This window comes from Orcinus orca, chromosome X (assembly GCF_937001465.1).
Source record: "Orcinus orca chromosome X, mOrcOrc1.1, whole genome shotgun sequence".
Classification (NCBI taxonomy): Eukaryota; Metazoa; Chordata; class Mammalia; order Artiodactyla; family Delphinidae; genus Orcinus; species Orcinus orca.
This window is the reverse complement of record NC_064580.1, coordinates 128556727-128576147: the sequence shown is the minus strand read 5'-3', so window position 1 is coordinate 128576147 and position 19421 is coordinate 128556727. Positions and strand designations below refer to the sequence as shown.

General features: G+C 42.0%; 1 protein-coding gene and 1 long non-coding RNA gene across 11 annotated transcripts in view; one reads left to right on the top strand and one right to left on the bottom strand.

Moving 5' to 3' along the window:
• Positions 1-1905: 1905 nt before the first annotated feature.
• Positions 1906-19421, bottom strand: part of MTM1 (myotubularin 1) — a 98361-nt gene continuing 80845 nt past the window's right edge. For 9 of the 10 annotated variants that reach the window (XM_033413544.2, XM_004284092.4, XM_033413547.2 and 6 more), the window contains 5 exons: positions 18113-18319; positions 16945-17037; positions 16219-16332; positions 11209-11385; positions 1906-3592 (listed from right to left, as the gene is read on the bottom strand). In XM_033413544.2, the coding sequence (XP_033269435.1) occupies positions 3425-3592; positions 11209-11385; positions 16219-16332; positions 16945-17037; positions 18113-18319 (759 nt within the window). In that variant the 3' untranslated portion in view covers positions 1906-3424. The remainder of the gene's footprint in view (positions 3593-11208; positions 11386-16218; positions 16333-16944; positions 17038-18112; positions 18320-19421) is intronic. The other variant, XM_033413541.2, reaches the window with a different exon arrangement.
• Positions 9967-19421, top strand: part of LOC125963122 (uncharacterized) — a 72665-nt gene continuing 63210 nt past the window's right edge. The window contains exon 1 of the long non-coding RNA XR_007474910.1: positions 9967-10071. This is a non-coding gene — a long non-coding RNA (uncharacterized LOC125963122). The remainder of the gene's footprint in view (positions 10072-19421) is intronic.

The following is a 19421-nucleotide window of genomic DNA, read 5'->3' as shown; positions in this document are numbered from 1 at the left end:
ATTAACCACTATAAATGAATAAGCCGTGTTCTCCGTAACTACTAGAAAAACAAACTAAATCTTAATGGTCATGTCTAAACATTTTAGCTACCTTACATGGTTTAAATACTAAGCATTTAGCTACCCTACATGATTTAAATACGTTATCACCTTTGCTTTTAAATGACGAATTACTGCAAATAAGGAATAAACCGTATCTGAATCTGAGCCTCATGAGGAAATGAGAATACTTTGTTTTGCTGATCTTTCATCTTCCAGATATGTTTAATACAAAAGACTTTACTAATAATTCCTTAACTAAGTTATAAATCTACCAGTAGATGCCAGAGTATTAGACTCATTTCAAAAATTGGTATTGCGGCAGCATGCTTTAGTGATTCTGTGAACCTAAAAGAATTTGACTGCAATCTATTTCAACCATTAGCTTTTCCTGCGGATGTGCTAATCCTCGCTCTCGTTTGTGCTGCATGCTGCATATATTTATTTCCTTTGGGTGTCCCCAGATTTTATTTTAATGGCCACCAATGGCTATGTCCTCCAGTCAGAGGTGTATATACCCTGTAATCAATTCCTGTATTTTAAGAGCATTCCCCTTATATAGTCCTGCCTTTGCCTAATGCTCCCAAATGCCACATGAGCTGTCCACATGACTGACAGCTGCATTCTGTAGAGGGCTGCAAGTGATGAGATACTTGGTCAACAGATTTTCAAACTTTTGAGTATTATTCCTTCCCCAAAACTGTAAGGAGAAGCTTTGCTGCATTATCAAAAATAGATCAGAAAGTACTATGACTATAGTTAGGAAAAACCTGTTATACTATCAGAAATAGATGTGATTCCAACTTACTGGAAGGGCTGTCCCAGGAAGAGATTATTCTATTTCATTGCAGAAGGCAAAGCTAAGGCTATTCAGTGGGAATGCAAGAGAGGCAGAATTCAGTTCGATGCCTGCATACGTTTGTTTCAATGCTCTGGGACTTTGGGCAAGTCAATGAACCCCTGCAGCAACAATGCTCTCCACGGTTGAAAAACAGGGATAACAGAACACCACGTGGCCACGAGGGCGCAGTGAGGGTGAAACATAGCCGTGTCTGAAGAAGAACCTTGGAGAGCATTTCAAATACTCATAGTTTTAAAAGAGATACTTACTCTTTTAAGAGTCCTATTGGGATTTTTAAAAAATGGTAAGTTTACTAGTATAACTATTTAGCGTTCTTAGGACACACGTAGATGAATTTCCAGTTGGCCGCATTTGAAGAATTTTAATAATTCTTACCTAAAGAGACATCGAGTATGACTTGTTTCAACCAGTCTCTTAATCTCCCTTAATGTCAACTGCTGTGTTCTCCATCCGGAGTCTGAAAGTCTTGCGTCTCTGCAGCCCAGCACTTTTGTGAAAGCTATCCCTACTTTAATAAAGACAGCTGTGGCCTGACATAGGGAACAGGCTTGTGGTTGCCCAAGGGGGAGAGGGGATGGGGGAGGGAGGGATTGGGAGTTTGGGATTAGCAGATTCAAAGTATTACATATAGAATAGATAAACAACAAGGTCCTACTGTATAGCACAGGGAACTATATTCAATATCCTATGATAAACCATAATGGAAAATATGAAAAAGAATATATATATATATTTATAACTGAATCACTTTGCTGTACAGCAGAAATTAACACAACATTGTAAATCAACTATACTTCAATAAAATACATTTTAAAAAATGAAGGTAGCTGTGGCTTAAAATCTGCATTGTTAATGTACTTAAATTTCCAATATTGTTGGGACTTGGGGAGAGCCCTATACAAGGTTGCTAGTAAGATAAAGGGCATGTGAAGTAGATCCAGGAAAAGCAAGTAAGATGGGCAACATGCACATTTAAGACACATACACAGTTACAGCCCTGGGAATAGAGTGCAATGTTTAGTTAATATATTTATTACAGCAGGTCTTTAGTCATTATTGCCATGAAACATTTGTCATGAAATTTCACAAAATCCTTTCAGCTATTAGTATTAGCTTTTTTTCTTTTCATGGAGTGACACTTTGTTAATTTATGAAATATTTACAGCGTTTACAAAAAGCAAGAGACTGTCTAAAAAATTTCTTATACATACAAAATTTATACATTTATACTACTGCATTTGAGATGTCTTATTTGGTAGACCATTAAGCTATGACATAAAATAATTTACAAAGATATATTTAATCTCTCTTAATTCACTGAAAACAAAACCATATTAGCTATAAATAGTCCTTTACAAATCACCGTAGAACACATTGTTTTTTAACTGTAGCCTTAACTTTTACAAATATACTGACTAAATGAATTAGTTCAGATATCAAATAGAACTGCATTTGAAATTGCATTTCATACTACAAAAAAAAAAAAACCTGAAAAAGCAAACCGCTGGGTACTTCAAGTAAAAATTTGTAGAACCAGTTTTTATGCACGCCTGGGTGGGGAGGGGTGTCGAACACCACTGAAATTGAAATGCATAAACACCATACTTTCAAGAATACGCTCAACAAATGTACATCTGCGGCTTTTATTTCAAAGGATGCTGCTCTAGCGACAGCTCACACATCCAAGATGGTCAACCCGACACTTTGGCAGATCAGCTAGTTTGACTAGAGCAACGTTTGCGAAAACATTCACATAAGCAGCATAATGCATCCGACATCTTCAAACAGTGCTATAGAAGGGGTTTCTACCACCTGAAAATAGGTCAGAATCCTAGGCAAGCTCATGAAAGAACTTAGGAAACAGAACTGGCAATGTTAAAAACAATCAAATCATATTTAACTGGGCGTTATCAGTTTTTTTTAAATATAAAAATATGCTTCTCTTGGGGAAAATACTTCATATTCCAAAATTTCAAAATGATGGAAAGCTCATCTACACAGCTATTTGTCCTTAAGTCATCACACTTACGATGGTATGAAATTTGGCAATTATTTAAACACCTTGCTTGTGGATTATGCCTTGGAAGCTGAGCTCAATTTGGTTTTGGCAGGAACACACATCTTTCACATTTGGGTTCCTTTTAGATCACCCTAAGCAACTACTGTAAGCAGTTCGAGGTAAATCCATTTCACAAACATATATTCTTTCCCCTTTAGTTAAAAATGTTGTTCCAATGAGGCCCACAAGATACATATTGTACACATAGTATTTCTGAAGAGGTAAATATAATTTAAATATTATCTTTCAAAAACTGCTTCTGGAAGGTATCAGGATTTTCCAAAACCCCATCTGGGCTCCTTTCTTCCAATTGCCGTGTAGACACTGTAGTTTTCTTGCAATATGTATTCTAGAAGGCACATGTTCAAGAGTTTAAGATTATGTTAGTTCAAGTTCTACACGGAGGCAAATATTTTAACCTACTCTGTACAGAGGCCCCGAATGAAAGTCAGCTATTTCCTTTATTAGAAGTGAGTCTGCACGTGGGGCATCATTTGCGAAGGACTAGAAGGTGAGGTCGAGGGATCGGAAAGCTTGGGAGAGTTGGCGAGCTGCAGCTCCTCAAGTCGCTTTATGTACTCGTCGCGCAAGGCCAAGAGCTCCATGTAGCGCTGCTCCACCGGATTTGGCTGCTGGAAAGAAGCACAGATGTGAGTTCCCACTTTCCGCCACCATGACACGCCTGTGCCCCACATCTGCTGCGGCTGCCGCTTTCTGAACAAACTCACTCGTTGTGGGTTAACACACATCACTTCCTTCAATACTGCGTAACTTACAAATACAGAAAAGCACAAAGATTAATTAAAAAACACCCAGCTATTTGCCACCAAGAAATAACTCACGTACACATATCCACACACATGCGTCAGCATCTTTTTAAAATGCATCAACCCAGGCACAGCTCCGGGCTCCTGTGTCACCTGTCCCTGCTGCCCGCTTTCACTCCCAGAGGCAACAACTCTTCTCAGGTTGGCATGCAGCCTTCCTTCCCGAGCAGACTTGTGACACTTTTCCTCTCAATGAATATCCAGAAACAAAGTACACCATTCTTCTCTATTTGGTGAAAATTTACATCAATGGTGGTATTCTGTACTTATCGACCGACATTGTGATCCGACTCTTTTTCTCAAGCGGATCCCAGTTGAATTCGTTGAATGAATAAACCACAGCTGATCTATCCATTCCCAATAGTGGGATATTCCCCACTATTATAAGCGACGCCGGGCCATCTTTGGACACATCTCCTCAGACTTGTATGTGAATGTTTCTCGAAGGAATTTTCCTGGTGGGTGAGGAAGGAACTGCTGGAGAGGACAGTATGGTCTTTTCAACTTTACTAGATGCTGCCCAATTGTTCTCTGAGGTGGGGAGATGACCTTATGCTCCCACTAGTGGCATCTGGTGATTCCTGTAGCTCTACATCCTCATTAGAACTTAGCAACGTAAGAGAAAGAGTTTTTGCCAATTTGATGAGTATAACATGGTATCTCATGGTAGCTTTAGTTTGCATCACTCTGCCTTAGCACATCTTTTCACGTGCATGGCTGAAAGCAGTGGCTCTGACGGGCAGCCTAGTGTGAATCTCCAGTCTGCCTCTTAACAGCTGTGTAACAACTCTCTGGGCGCCTCCATTTCCCTATCTGTCAAATGGGAATAAAACCAGCCCAGACCACAGGGTTGTCGTGAGACTGAAGTTAGTCAATACAGTCTGTTCTGGTACCACACTGATGTCTTTGATTGATAAATAGGGGACTGATGGCAGTACAAAGGTAGAAGTTACACCAAAACACAATGAGATTCTCCCTGGTACCAAGTACCAATTTAATACTTGGTACTTTTGTTTAATATCCCTGGGATGTTAATTGTTTAAACTTTTGTATTGAGACAGAAATTACATACAGTGATGCAAACAAATCTTTAAAAAATGTTCGGCTCAATGAATCTTTGCATACATATACACTAATGTAATCACCACCCAGGCCAAAATATACAACAGAACAGACCCTAGACTCCCTTGCCAACATGTTAAGGTTCTGAAGTGATCAAGGGCAAGCTTCTAGAAAGCTTGAGCAATATATGAGGACATTAAGAAAAAAGCTGAAAGTCTACAGAAGTGCCTTCCTTTATGGCTGTGGCTTCTAGAACTGTCCTGCTTTCCACTGCATTAAGCTATCTGCTGAAGCTGCGAGTACCAACAAGGAAGTTGAGAAGATGCTACGCTGATGAAGAAGGCTATACCCTGGATCTGAGTTGTACTGGTCAGAATGGTCTGTATCAGAGGCAGATGCTCTCCAGGACCTGCATCTCAGAGAAGGGGGCAGGAGCCCTGGGGTTTAAGACTGTGTATGAGTTTCCTGTGGCTGCCATAACAAATGAACATCAACTTGATGGTTTAAAACAACAGAAATTTATTTTCTCACAGTTCTGCAGGGCAGAAAGCCCCAAATCAGGCTGTCAGCAGGGCCACACTCCCTTAACAGGCTCTAGGGGAGGAGCCTTCCTTGCCTCTTCTAGCTTCTGGCAGCTCTAGGTTTCCTTGGCTTGTGGCCACATCACTCCAATCATTCTCTGTTTTTACATGGCCTCATCCTGTCTCTCAAATCTTCCTCTCTTCTCTTATGAGGACACGTACCATTGGATTTAGGGCCTGACTAAATCCAGAAGGATCTCATTTTGAGATCCTGAACTTAATTATATCCTTAAAGACCCTTTTTCCAAATAAGGTCACATTGACAGGTTCCAAGTGGATGTGTCGTTTGGAGGCCACCATTCAACCCACTACGGGCTGCCAAGGCCTGATTGCTGCTTTCATCAGCGCTCTGGTTACAGAGGTGCACGGGTTTGGAGTGGTCTCCTCCTACCTCCTAGCCCCATCCCTCTTGTTAAGTCCCTGTTCTTTTTACTGCATGACTTTGCAGAATGTAAGGTTTTTTCCAAAATGCGTATTGGCATTAGAACAGGAATGCTTGGTAGAGCACCTGACACCCAGTAAGTGCTGCGCACTGCCCGTTAATATCCTTTGCCCATTTTTCTCTGAATGTGCTCCACCGAGGGCCGGACACTGCTCTAGGTGCTCAGGGTACATCAGTGAACAAAGGAGGCCCAAATGCCCACTTTTATGGTGCTTCTCTTCCAGCAGGGGGAGACAAACAACGAAGACAACCCTGTGAGGTACATAGGACGTGGAAGGTGATGAGGCCTACGGAAAAGGAGAGAGCAGGGTGAGAGGGACGGGGACACGCTGGTTACACTCTCAACGGGGAGGCGACCAAGCAGATGCTTGAGTGTCTTGAGGCTGAGCAGGGAGCCCAGTGTGGCCCAATCAGAGTCTTCGGTGGAGAGGCCGGGAGGTCAGAGGGGTCAGGCATGGCGTGGGGGCCACACAAGGCCTCAGAGGTCTGAGGCTTTGGGCCTTGGGCTTTGACCCCGGGGGAGGCGAGCGGCTGCCTGGACAGTGCTGAGGAGAGGAGTGCTGGCATCTGGGGGGTATATTTCACAAGGAGCACTTTGGCTGCCGTGTTGAGAACACACTAGAAGGAAGCAGGCTGAGAATCTGAGAGTCCAGCTGGAAGGCTCTGCAGCAACGCACAGCCCCAGGCTCGGAGGCTGGACAGGTTTCTGAAGGCCGAGCCCAGCAGGCTCTCCTGACAGCCTGGGATGAGAGAGCAGGGAGACGAGGATGACTGGAAAACGGAAGCTCACCTGTGGTGACACGAGCGTTTGCTGGGGATGGTATGTTCACAGCCTCGACTGTGCTCAAAGTGTCACAGGTATAGACACGTGTGAAAACCCACCGCACTGCACACTTGGAACGTGTACAGATTACTACATGTCAATTATACCTCAATGAAGCTGTTGTTTTAAAGTGGGCAGGCGGGAGGATGAGTGTAAGGTTTCTGGGCAGGGCGTGTAGGATGGAGCTGCCGAGTGCTGCGATGAGGAAACCCGCGAGAGGAGCAGGTTCGGGGAACGGGAGGTCTGTGTGGACGTGTGACATCTGCTGTGTCAGGACCACTTACCAGTAAACATTTACCACCAACAGTCCATCCTTTCCCCTCCGCCACCTTCTCACCCTCCCCAGTCTCCGAACCTCCACGCTGTGTTTCTGGCCTTGGCTATTTTGAAAACCTCTCTTTCCCATATGACTGTCAGAATCTGTTTGTTATTGTACCAGCAAGTACAATTAAGACAAGACAAATAAATGAGAGGTAACACAATCATTTTTGCCGATGACGAGGCTATAGAGTTAGAAAACTATTAGAAATAAGACAATTCTATCTAGTAATGCGTACAAAATATGTAGAAGTCATTAGTCTATAAACAAACAAAACCAATTTAGAGGATATAATAGAAGGAAAGAGTGCATTTGTGACAGTGTATCAAAGGACACAATGATGAGAAATGAAATTCGTAGTCAAGTGACTATAAATCCCACACCTCGACGTCTCCCTTGGGGAATGAAGCATGAAGTTCTAACTTTTCTATCAGAAATGACTTAAACCCCACCCACGTAAGCCTGTGAATGTCTGTCCTCGTTGTGATCCTAAGCAAAATGGGAACGGCCCGGGGCAACTCTGGTTCACAGCCACGTGGAGTGCAGAGGTCCCCAAAGGACAATACGCGACTCACCAGCAGCCGAAGGTCCCACGCAGGTTTACGTGACTAAATTATCCTTAGGCTTTCAGCATGAGCAACTTCCTCATATTACATAAAAGTACCAAGTTTGCTTATTCATTGCTTGTCAAATGTAAGCATTGGTCTGGTAGTTTACCACAGTCACTGCCTGTATACCAACTGGGCCACACAACTGAGTAATGGCTTCAGTGGTTAAGGATATTCTTTTAGGTCTACATTATATAATTTGCAAAGTCCTGTGTGATTGGATTGTAATCTATTTCTGTATGAAATAATGTCCTGCATAAGATCTTTCGGGAAACCTGATGCACTTCATTCACACTTCCGTTTCCACATTTCTCCTCGATTGTTTATCATCATCGGCTTACGTTCCTGGGTGCCCCTGCCAGTCTGGGAGCTCCTTGTGGGCAGAGACCACCTCTTCTTAATTTCTGGGTCCCCCCAGTGCCTGACGCATGGGAACGCTCAGTACTCGGTAGATGAAAACACAAGATGCCGAGCGACAACAAAGACGCGTGTAGGACCCTTGACGTTCAGAAAATCTATATAGAAAGGGTAAGCTATTTTCTTCGGGTAAATGTCACAGATCCTAAAACACACCAATCAGTGTCTCAAAATAAAAACCTCAATCAAACAAATATGCATTCCTACCCGGCCCAGTTCCATTTTGCTAAGAGAGAACAAGGGGGAGAACAAGGGGGAGAAACACATCACAGTAAGTTCTGCCAGTGATGTCCCTGCAAACTTGACTTGTCACACAATTGTCATTACCTTTGTATATCATAAATGAATTGCTCTAAATGCCTGCAATTACAAGAATTTCTCCAAGTACAAATGGGTGACGGGAGATTATAGAATCTGTACAGAAATTGTCAACATTTTCTAAAAAACAATGGTGTTTTAAAAAGCCATGATAAATGCAGAAAAGGTGAAATTTATAGGACAAACAGTGCTCATCTATATTTTTTAATCAGAAAAGGAACACACCCCATGTAACACTGCTTAGAACCCTGTAAAAATTCCCATTTCCTCTTTACTTGATATTCCAAATGCCGGAGCTACGCTAAAGGCATTCCCTCTGTGTGCTTCTCAAATCCCAAACTAAACAAGTGTATGTTCTCAAGCCCTGGAATCTGTCACTTTCCAAAAGACTACACATTTCAACCATTACGAAATTGCAAAAGGCTTTCATGCAAGCAAGCAGAGACCTTGAAACAAGAGGGCCAGCTTAAACGTGCATTTCCCCAGTGGGAAGAGAGAGCACACACACACTGGCGTGTGGCCAGCTGCCAGAGTGGAATAAACAAACCGAGGGCCAGACTGAGCACCGGGCCCTGCTGTTGCCCGACTACTTGTAGTGGGATTAAAGCTGCTGCTTACGCAAGACTGGCCTGGGACTGCAGGAAAACGTGCAAACCTTTACAGAGAGCAACCGCAAATATTGACTATTTAGAGCACTTAGAACAAATGGCTCGGTGGACATACTTCTGAGCCCTCACAAACAGGCTGGACTTTCCTTCTGAGCTTGGATGCAGTGAGGCTGGGAGAAGGGAAAGCCTGACTGTGCCTTTAATAAAATGTGCAGTCTTTCGCTTCAAAAATCACCATTGCCATGTTGGACCGAGAAATGGCCAAATGACTGTACTATCCTTTGACAGATCAATTATCTTTACTTTAGAAGTAAAGACCTTCAGTAAAGAGCACTCTCATATTAGCTGACAAGTACATACACCTGAACAGAGAGTAGAAAATGTTCCTTTTCCTTAAAGGACCATCTCAGTCCAGTCGCTGGAAAGAACCTTCTTATGATGTCTAACAACTTACAATGATTAAAGAAAATCCTTGACAATCAAAACTCAGAAATTTTCCAGAGCTTTAAAATAGTTTACATCTTAGTAAAAATAAAAAATGTATTATTCATGTTGTCAGGAAAAATGTAAGTTTAACACCAATCAAAATAAATGGTTTAGTGGGTCTTCCCTGGTGGCACAGTGGTTAAGAATCTGCCTGCCAATGCAGGGGACACGGGTTTGAGCCCTGGTCTGGGAAGATCCCCCACGCCGCGGAGTAACTATGCCCGTGCGCCACAACTACCGAGCCTGTGCTCTAGAGCCCACGAGCCACAACTACTGAGCCCGTGAGCCACAACTACTGAAGCCCACGCTCCTAGAGCCCATGCTCCACAACAAGAGAAACCACTGCAATGAGAAGCCTGCGCACCGCAACAAAAGAGTAGCCCCCACTCGCTGCAAGTAGAGAAAGCCCGCGTGCAGCAACGAAGACCCAACGCAGCCAAAAATAATAAATTAATTAAATTAATTTAAAAAATAAATGGTTTAGTAATTAACAATTTTTAACTAAAGTTGTGTTTAAAAGCAAGTGTCACGGATGAATGGATAAAGAAGATGTGGCACATATATACAATGGAATATTACTCAGCCATAAAAAGAAACGAAATTGAGTTATTTGTAGTGAGGTGGATGGACCCAGAGTCTGTCATACAGAGTGAAGTAAGTCAGAAAGAGAAAAACAAATACCGTATGCTAACACATATATATGGAATCTAAAAAAAAAAATGGTTATGAAGAACCTAGGGGCAGGATGGGAATAAAGACGCAGATCTACTAGAGAATGGACTTGAGGACACAGGGAAGGGGAAGGGTAAGCTGGGACGAAGCGAGAGAGTGGCATGGACATATATACACTACCAAATGTAAAAGAGATAGCTAGTGGGAAGCAGCCACATAGCACAGGGAGATCAGCTCGGTGCTTTGTGACCACCTAGAGGGGTGGGATAGGGAGGGTGAGAGGGAGGGAGACACAAGAGGGAAGAGAGATGGGAACATATGTATATGTATAACTGATTCACTTTGTTATAAAGCAGAAACTAACACACCATTGTAAAGCAATTATACTCCAATAAAGATGTTTAAAAAAACCCATTAAAAACAGATGCTTAGTCAATAAAATAGTTGAGCCAAGTGGACTCAAAAAATAAAAAAATGAAAGCAAGTGTCATTTTTTAGTCTGCTATTTTTCCTTTCGTAATATTTTTGAAAAGCCACAAAAAAGAACGAAATAATGCCATTTGCAGCAACATGGATGGACCCAGAGATTGTCCATACTGAGTGAAATAAGACACAGAAAGACAAATATCATATGATATAGCTTGTAAGTGGAATCTTAAAAAAGGGTATAAACGAACTTAGTTACAAAACAGAAGTAGAGTCACAGATGTAGAAAATAAACTTATGGTCACCAGGGGGAAAGGTGGGGGGAGGGATAAACTGGGAGACTGGGAGTGACATATACACACTACTATATATAAAGTAGATAACTAATAAAGACCTACTGTATAGCACAGGGAACTCTACTCAGTACTCTGTGATGGCCTATATGGGAAAAGAATCTAAAAAAGAGTGGATACAGGTGTATGTATAACAGATTCACTTTGCTGTACACCTGAAACTAACACTACATTGTAGATCAACTATACCCCAATAAAAATTTAAAATAAAATAAAAATTAATAAAGACGTACTACATAACATTATTTAAGTCCAGAAGTGGTACTCAGTCGACATCACTATAGTTCACGATGCTACTTCACTTACTTGTTGCTTGATTCTGGGGTTCCATCTAATGTAGTAATTCACCCAAAGTTCCAAGTGACGCATACTGGCAACTGGATATAAAACTCGATTGATTTCTTTAGTGTAGAAGGGATTTTTGAATTTGTCTTTATTACTGTTTATCAGCGACCATAAAGAAACAGTTCTTTCTGTAACTTTCTAGAGGAAAGAGAAAGTAGAAAGCCTAAGTAAAAACACACCCTGGTACACAAACCATTTTGCAGGTTGCGGCGATACAGCTGAGCATCAACTTGAATCACACATGTACATTATCCCCATAATAGCTCAAAAAGCCTTCTGCACCCGCGAGTGCCGAGCACCACTTCCCAATATTTGCATAGATAATGGCTTGAGAGCCACTGTTTCTGCCTGAAGAGAGAGGGGAAGGATGCTCTAACATTAAATGCAACTCACTGACCTAAGAAGACTATTCCTGGCTAGGGAAAACATTTATGAACAGATGGGCAGTACGCTCTTTTGAATTCAGCAGCAAGAAAAATTATCATAAGATCTCGCTGACTTTTTCCATTTTTGTGTTTGTTAGAACTACAAAATCTCAACCTGTATCTACTTGACAGCAGGCATCTAGACAAAGCGCTATGTTAATCAAACATCCAGATGTTTAATGCATCATGCCAGTATCCAGATATTTGAAACACGTGGATAACTGACTTCACTGAATCTTCAATTTTCAGTCTGGTGTCCATCATCTCATACAGATATTCACATCTTCACTGTTTTTTAATTATAGATTTTTACCCATTTTGATCCTAAGTAGAGGAAAATCAAAACTTGGGAAATAAAAGTACAAATATTAAAATTACTGAAGGCAGAATTGGAAACTCTTCCTAGTAATGACATCAAGAAGAAAGGACCAGTAAGCTAAAACTGGAAGCTGAAAAGAACAGCTTGAAATAGTGACTGAAGAAATTTTTTGAACATACACGTTTCGTGAATGTGAACGGTAATAATAGCAGCATAATTTTGCCTTCCTTGGGATCCACCTAAAACTTCACTTGTCCCTTTCTGATTCCACAGTCTACACTGCCTTGTGTTTATTGGCATGCTTGTTTTTATTTTTATACATACACACAGTTGATTTAAAGTCAAACAGCTTGACAAGGTTTGTTATGAAAAAAGTAGTCTCTCACCTTTCTCCCCCAAGCAACTGTGTTTGATTTTTAAAATTGATTTGGTTATTTGGTACTTACCTCCACCCCCGTGAGAAACACCCTTTTCTTGTTACTTGTTGACTATAAAGTTACAGGCATTAACTGCTGACACTGCCACAGCGAGAACGTTCCTCCCCATCCTGCTGTGCTCACACCTTCTACCCTGCCTCAGACCCCCAGTTTACAGCGTTGCTCTGGTTAGATCCATGTTTAGGGTTTAGATTGCTATGACTCAGCAAATGCTATTCCCAGGTAAGTCATGTCTTTTCTACTCTGATTTCTTTTCCTGTTCAATTTCTGTTTTTGTTTTCCTTTAATTTAACAGCTGTCTATTCTGCTTGCTTACTTCTCTTGGCATCTATCACTCATTCAACCCCAAACTCTTCCTCCAATGTCTTTAAAACTCTGATCAGGACACTCAGCACATCTGGAGTCCCCAGGTGCATCCTGGGAGGAAGGAGCTGCCCCGGCCGCCCCCGCGCCATGCACCCAGCTCTCGTTCAGGAAGTCTCTTCTGTTTCGCCCTCTGAGGCTTCCCTCTGGCCTCTCTGTGCTGGAGCTCCTAGCTTCCTGAACTCCATGCAGTCTTCTTTCTTGATGCCACGTGTGTCTGAGGACACGTTTGGTCTACTTCACATCTGGTTGACAGTTGGGTGGCGAGAGGATTCTAGGTTGAAACCATTTTCCTTTAAAATTCGGAAGGCAATGCTCCGCTGACTTCTACTTTCCAATATTGCTGCTGAAGAATTCAGTCTTCCTTATTTCTGTTTCTTTGCAAATAACCTACTCTTCTTCTCTTTGGGAGCCTGATCTCCTAGTTTTCTTATCTCCATTTTGCTACCTGTCTCTATGCCCTACTTTTTGGGAGACTTTCACCCTCATCTTACAACTCTTCTGCTGAATTTTAGATTTCTATTGATAGCACATTTTTTTTAATTAATTAATTTCTTTTTGGCTGCGTTGGGTCTTTGTTGCTGCGTGCAGGCTTTCTCTAGTTGTGGTGAGTGGGGGCTACTCTTTGTTGCAGCGCACCAGCTTCTCATTGCGGTGGCTTCTCTTGTTGCAGAGCACGGGCTCTAGGCACAAGGGCTTCAGTAGTTGTGGTGCACGGGCTTAGTTGCTCCGCGGCATGTGGGATCCTCCCCGTCCAGGGCTCAAACCCGTGTTCCCTGCATTGGCAGGTGGATTCTTAACCACTGCACCACCAGGGAAGTCCCTTATAGCATGTTTTTAATTTCAAGTTTTCTTATCTCTAAACGTTCTTTCTAAATAATATCCTTTTATTATTTCATGGTACCAATATTTTCCTATCTTTCTTGGGATATTAACTGATAGCTTCCTGTCTAGGTTTCTCCCCACCCTACATGGTAACTATTTTCTCCACGCTGTTTTATTTCCCTCCTGCTTGTTGCTATTATGTAAGCTCTGAAGTCATGCGGCTTGGCAACTTGAGCTTCACCATGGGGAACCCTAGCTGTTGGTAATCTTCAGGTCCTTCTTCTTGGGCTAGTCAGTTTCTCTAGAGATGATTCCTTCTTTTTTTTTTTTTTTCCAAATTGAAGTGTCGTTCACGTACCATAAAATTCACCATTTTAAAGTCTACAATTCACTGGCTTTTAGTACTTTCCCAATGTTGTCCAACTGCCACCTCTGTGAAGCTCTAAGACATTTTCATCATCCCCAAGGGAAACCCTGTACACATTAAGAAGTCACTCCCCATTCTCCCCTCCCTCCAGCCCGTCAACCACAAATCTGCTTTCTGTCTCTATGGACTTGTTTTTCTGGAAGTTTCATATAGATGAAATCATACAATATGTGCCTTTTTTGTGTCTGGCTCCTTTCACTTAGCATGTTTTCAAGGTTCATCCATTTGTGGCATGGCTCAGAACGTCATTCCTTTTGATGGCTGAATAATATTCCACTGAATGGATAGACCACATTTAGTTCATCTATTCATCAGCTGATGGACAGTGGGGTTGTTGACGTCTTTTAGCTATTCTGAGTAGGGCTGCCGTGAACATCTGTGTCTAAGTTTTTGTTTCAACCCCTGTTTTCATTCCTCTTGGGTACATGCCACTAGCAACATCCAAGGGTTCCATTTCCTCCCCATCCTTGCCAACAGGCTCTCACCTGAAAGATAAGGACCTGCTGCCAGAATGCTGGGAGTGAGCAGGCGGCATGGGCTGGGCCTTTCACAGACCAGCTCTTCCCATTCACCTCATCCCCTGAGGACACTCAGGTCCCCAGCCCGGATACCTACTCTCACCCTCTCTCGAGAAGAAACCTCTGTCCTTAACTCCAGAGACAAGTGGAGGTGATCTGGGGAAGCTACCTGCTCATTCTAAACAGACCCTCAGGTTATCTTTTTTGTTTTTTCCCTTCAGGTTATCGTACCCTTCCCTCTTTGTCCCATACGCTGGTACACCCTTGCCCCAGAACCCCTGAGTCATATGGGGTTGCTGTGATGCAAAGTGGCCTGCTTCTTGGCTTCCCCACTGCTGGTTTGCGAGTCACTTTTCTCAAGTAAAGTTATTTCCCACTTATCTACTTAGTTTCCAGCTTCCAAGTTTGTTGCTGTGTCTCCTTCCTTATTTCCCCCTGTTCTTGTGGGTTTATGCCTTTTAAAAAAAAATTTCCCTTATTGACATTTTTATGGCATTTTGGGAGGGTGACCTTGCATGCCTTTAACAGCCATTCCTACTCTAATAGCTAAGATATGGAAGCAACCTAACTGTCCATCAACAGATGACTGGATAAAGAAGATGTGCTAGGGGCTTCCCTGGTGGCACAGTGGTTAAGAATCCACCTGCCAATGCAGGGGACACGGGTTCGATCCCTGGCCCGGTAAGATCCCACATGCCGTGGAGCAACGAAGCCTGTGCGCCACAACTACTGAGCCTGCACTCTAGAGCCGGTGAGCCACAACTACTGAGTCCGCGTGCCACAACTACTAAAGCCCGCGCACCTAGAGCCTGTGCTCCGCAACAAGAGAAGCCACTGCAATGAGAAGCCCGTGCACTGCAATGAAGAGTAGCCCCCGCTCGCCACAACTAGAGAAAAGCCCGCATGCAGCAACGAAGACTCAATGCAGCCAAAAATAAAATAAATAAAAATAAATTTTAAAAAAAGAAGAAGATGTGCTATGTATATACAATGGAATATTACTCAGCCATTAAAGAATGAAATAATGCCATTTGCAGCAACACGGATGGACCTGGAGGGTATTATACTAAGTGACATAAGTCAGACAGAGAAAGACAAATGACAAATACAAATACCACTTATGTGAGGAATCTATAAAGCAAAAGTGAGCAAATGTAACAAAACAGAAACAGACTCACCAATATAGAGAACGAACTAGTGGTTACTAGCGGGGAGAGGGAAGGTGGGAGGGGCAAGATAGGGGTGGGGGATTAAGACGTACAAACTACTAGGTATAAAATAAACAAGCTATAAGGATATGTAGCACAGGGAAATATAGCTGTTATTTTGTAATAACTTTAAATGGAGTATAATCTATAAAACGACTGAATCACTGTATTGTACACCTGAAACTTATACAATATTGTAATCATCTATACCTCAACAAAAAAGTCATTCCTACTCCCTGAAGGCAAAGTCAATGTCTTACCCCTGAAATAAACACGATACACTCAATAACCCCTGGTTGAAGTGAAAACGCCCAAGCTTGGGGTACAGAATGAGAAACTTTGCATTAACCACAAACCAAGCTATCAAATTCTTTGTTATTTCACAGCAGACTAAACACGTTTTGGTGAGTCTTTAGCTAAAAAGGTGTTAAAGATGTTAAAACACTCACCTGTTTCTCTCGAGCGGACTCACAGTTGTATAAGAAAGTACCAAAGCGGCAACTGTACAGATGATCCAAAATTATAATCAAAAACCGTTCATTGAACTCAAAAGCTGTAGGGAACTAGACGAAAACAAACAAGCAAACAACGCATGAAAACTTGGGGCTGATCTCACACAGAGCCGAAAAGAGGTGCATAAATGCTCCAGGAGGACAGCTGAGGCTGTGGTCTGCAGCGTGCTACAGCTCACCTGTTGGTGCTTTGCACAGGGCTGAAGAGCTTAACTGAGCGTCAAGTAAAGGAACAAAGAGGGAAAAAGGGAAAATAAGCCCATTTTCTGGGCTCTCCTGAGCGTACAGGACACACAGGATGGTTTAATTATTTACGGTAGTCTAAGGTAGCAGACTCGCCTACACACAAATGCCAGTGTAGGATGAACTGGAAAAGACGACTTGCTATTGTCAATTATGCGGCTCCTCCACCAGCAGAGAGAGTACAGTTAAATAGTAAAATTTTAAAACGTTATTATGAAAAATCCCAGTCAATATAAATAGTAGTGAGAATAAAAAAAGTGAACCCCGTGTACCCATCACCCGGCTTCAACAGTTATCCGCACGTGGCCAAACTTGTTGCATCTCTATCCCTACCCTGTGTTACTCTGAGGCAAATCCCAGATATTACATCAAAATATTTCAACATTAAGTCAGATGTATTTTCATCCTAATATCTCTTACCTGTTTTGACATCTGCCATACACAATCAACAAACTGGAGAAAAATAGGAGATCGGTCAGCGTCGGCGTGGTTTTTATCGCCATGACCTATTCTCTGAAAGGAAGTGATGATTTGTTTTAATCTCTGGGTACAAAACTGAGGAAGCATATTACTCACAAAGTGTGACAATCACAACTCGGCAATCTGCATTCTAAACGCCAAGCTTCCCAGAGTGTGAATAGTGTTTTTTTTTCCCATGGCAATACAGAAAATAACGTATGGTTTCAAAATAATGGAAATTAAGTATATAAACTTCTATAATATATCAATACAAACTGAGAAAGCATCATGATGCTATGTGAACGTGACAACTATTTTATCCGATTGGAATTTTGTACAAGTCGTGGGCAGCTGCAGGTAGAGTTAAGTTACCAGTTGCTAAGGGACCAATCCCAAAGTTTCAAGTCTTGAAACCATGTCCAAAAGGGTGTGATTATTATAATTAAAAGTCCTTTAAAAAAAAGGTTCTTTCTCAAAAACAAGACAAAAACCTCACCATTTATTCATTTACTAAACAATGACTCTTTCTACTTGACGATGCTATTCACACTACTTGTGAAATTCAGATGAAGGCTACAAGGCTACACAGCAGTGTTTCTGAAACTGTCTATGGATTCTCTTCGTGAGAACCATGTGGGGAACTTGTTCAAAATGCTTATTCAAAGGGTGCCTGGAAACAAGACACCCTTTTAATAGGAAATTTAATTTTAATAGGCTCTTTAGGAAAATAGGAAATATGAATTTTAATAGGTTCTTTTGGTTTTCAAAATGTCTATCAGAGAATAGTAAAAGCCTCAACAAAAAGTCTAGCATTTCTACAAAATATTTGGCTCTAATAGTTATAATATTAGTTGAGAAAGGAGTATCTTCCTTCTTTTGCACAATTTCAATTTAAACACTTTTTGTATTACTTTCAAGCGAAACTATTAATAGTGCAGATGGACAAACATGTCTCCTAAAAAGACTGGCTAAACCCAAGGCGTCACACATTTTCAAACCTGCAGAGTGTTTTTCATTACACTCCTCAGATTTTCTTTTTAAAAGGAAATCACTGGTTTCACAAATAGTTTTTTTAATCCCAGATGGTGGTGATCAGACATTTAAAAAACTAGCTTTATTGTTTACTTACAGATGCGAATTTGTGTCCAAAACTGATCCATTCTTTTTGGACCAATATTTCAAAGCCCTCGATGCTCCGGTAATAACTGTCCAACATCAGCATGGCCAGGGATGTCAGCTGGGCAGTCCTGTCCCATCCGTCGCTGCAGTGCACCACCACCGAGCTCTTCCCTGAAGAAACCCTGTCTGCGACCTGGATGGCTCCCGTCAAAACGAGCTGCCAAAGAAAAACATGCGAGTCAGTAGCGAGCTGGAAGGGACTGCTTGAATTTGAACTGATAGCTTTTAGCCCTAGTTAAAGTTCGTTTTAAAATACTATTAATGTCTAGAACAGAAAGAGTTCTGAAAACGGAAGGCCAGAAGCTGCAGGGTCTGTTGCTTTTCCTCTAAAGAAACTGCCTTCGAATGCAAGTAGGTATTAAAAAACAAGACAAATACACGAAAACCAAACCGCCTTTCAAGCTTTCTTTCACATATGTGATTGTACGAGTTCACTAGGGCTGTCGTAACAAAGTCACACAGTCTGGGTGGCTTAAATGACAGAAATGTATTATCTCCCAGTTCTGGAGGCTGGAAGTCCAAGATCAAGGTGTGGGCAGGGTCATGTTCCCTCTGAAGGCTCTAGGGAAGGACCTGATCCAGGCCCATCTCAAAGCTTCTGGTAGTTCCTTGCCTTCTGGCAGCATAACTCCAATCTTCAGATGGTATTTTCCCTGAGCATGTATCTGTGTCCAAATTTCCCCTTTTCATAAGGACACCAGCCTTATCGAATGAAGGGTCCACCCTACTCCAGTCAGACCTCATCTTAACCAATCACATCTGCAGTGACCCTGTTTGCAAATAAGGTCACACCCTAAGGTACTGGGGGTCAGGACGTCAACATATAAACTTTGGGAGGACACAATGCAACCAATAACAGTGATCACGTTAGAAAAATCACTGGCCCAAGAGGTCCAGTCTAGACCTTAAAGGCATGATACAATGGAAATCACCTTCTGGCCTTTAAATCGACAAGATATGAACCCTTATGTGGCTCATAAATTGCGGAATCCTCACCTGAAGATAAACTGACAGCCTCTAGTAGAAATCTGAGACCTAGCAGTGACTAAATGTATGCGTACGAAGAGCTACTGCTCTGATGGCATTTTTTGATGATTTAAGTATTTACAGAAGTACACTTTACAAACAGTAGAATTTACCTGTAAGTGTACACTTCGATATGGTTTAATACACTTATACAGTTTTGCGACCATCACCACCATCCAGTGGCAGAGCAGCTCTATTACCCAAGATAGTTCCGGGCGCCAATCCCTGTTCCC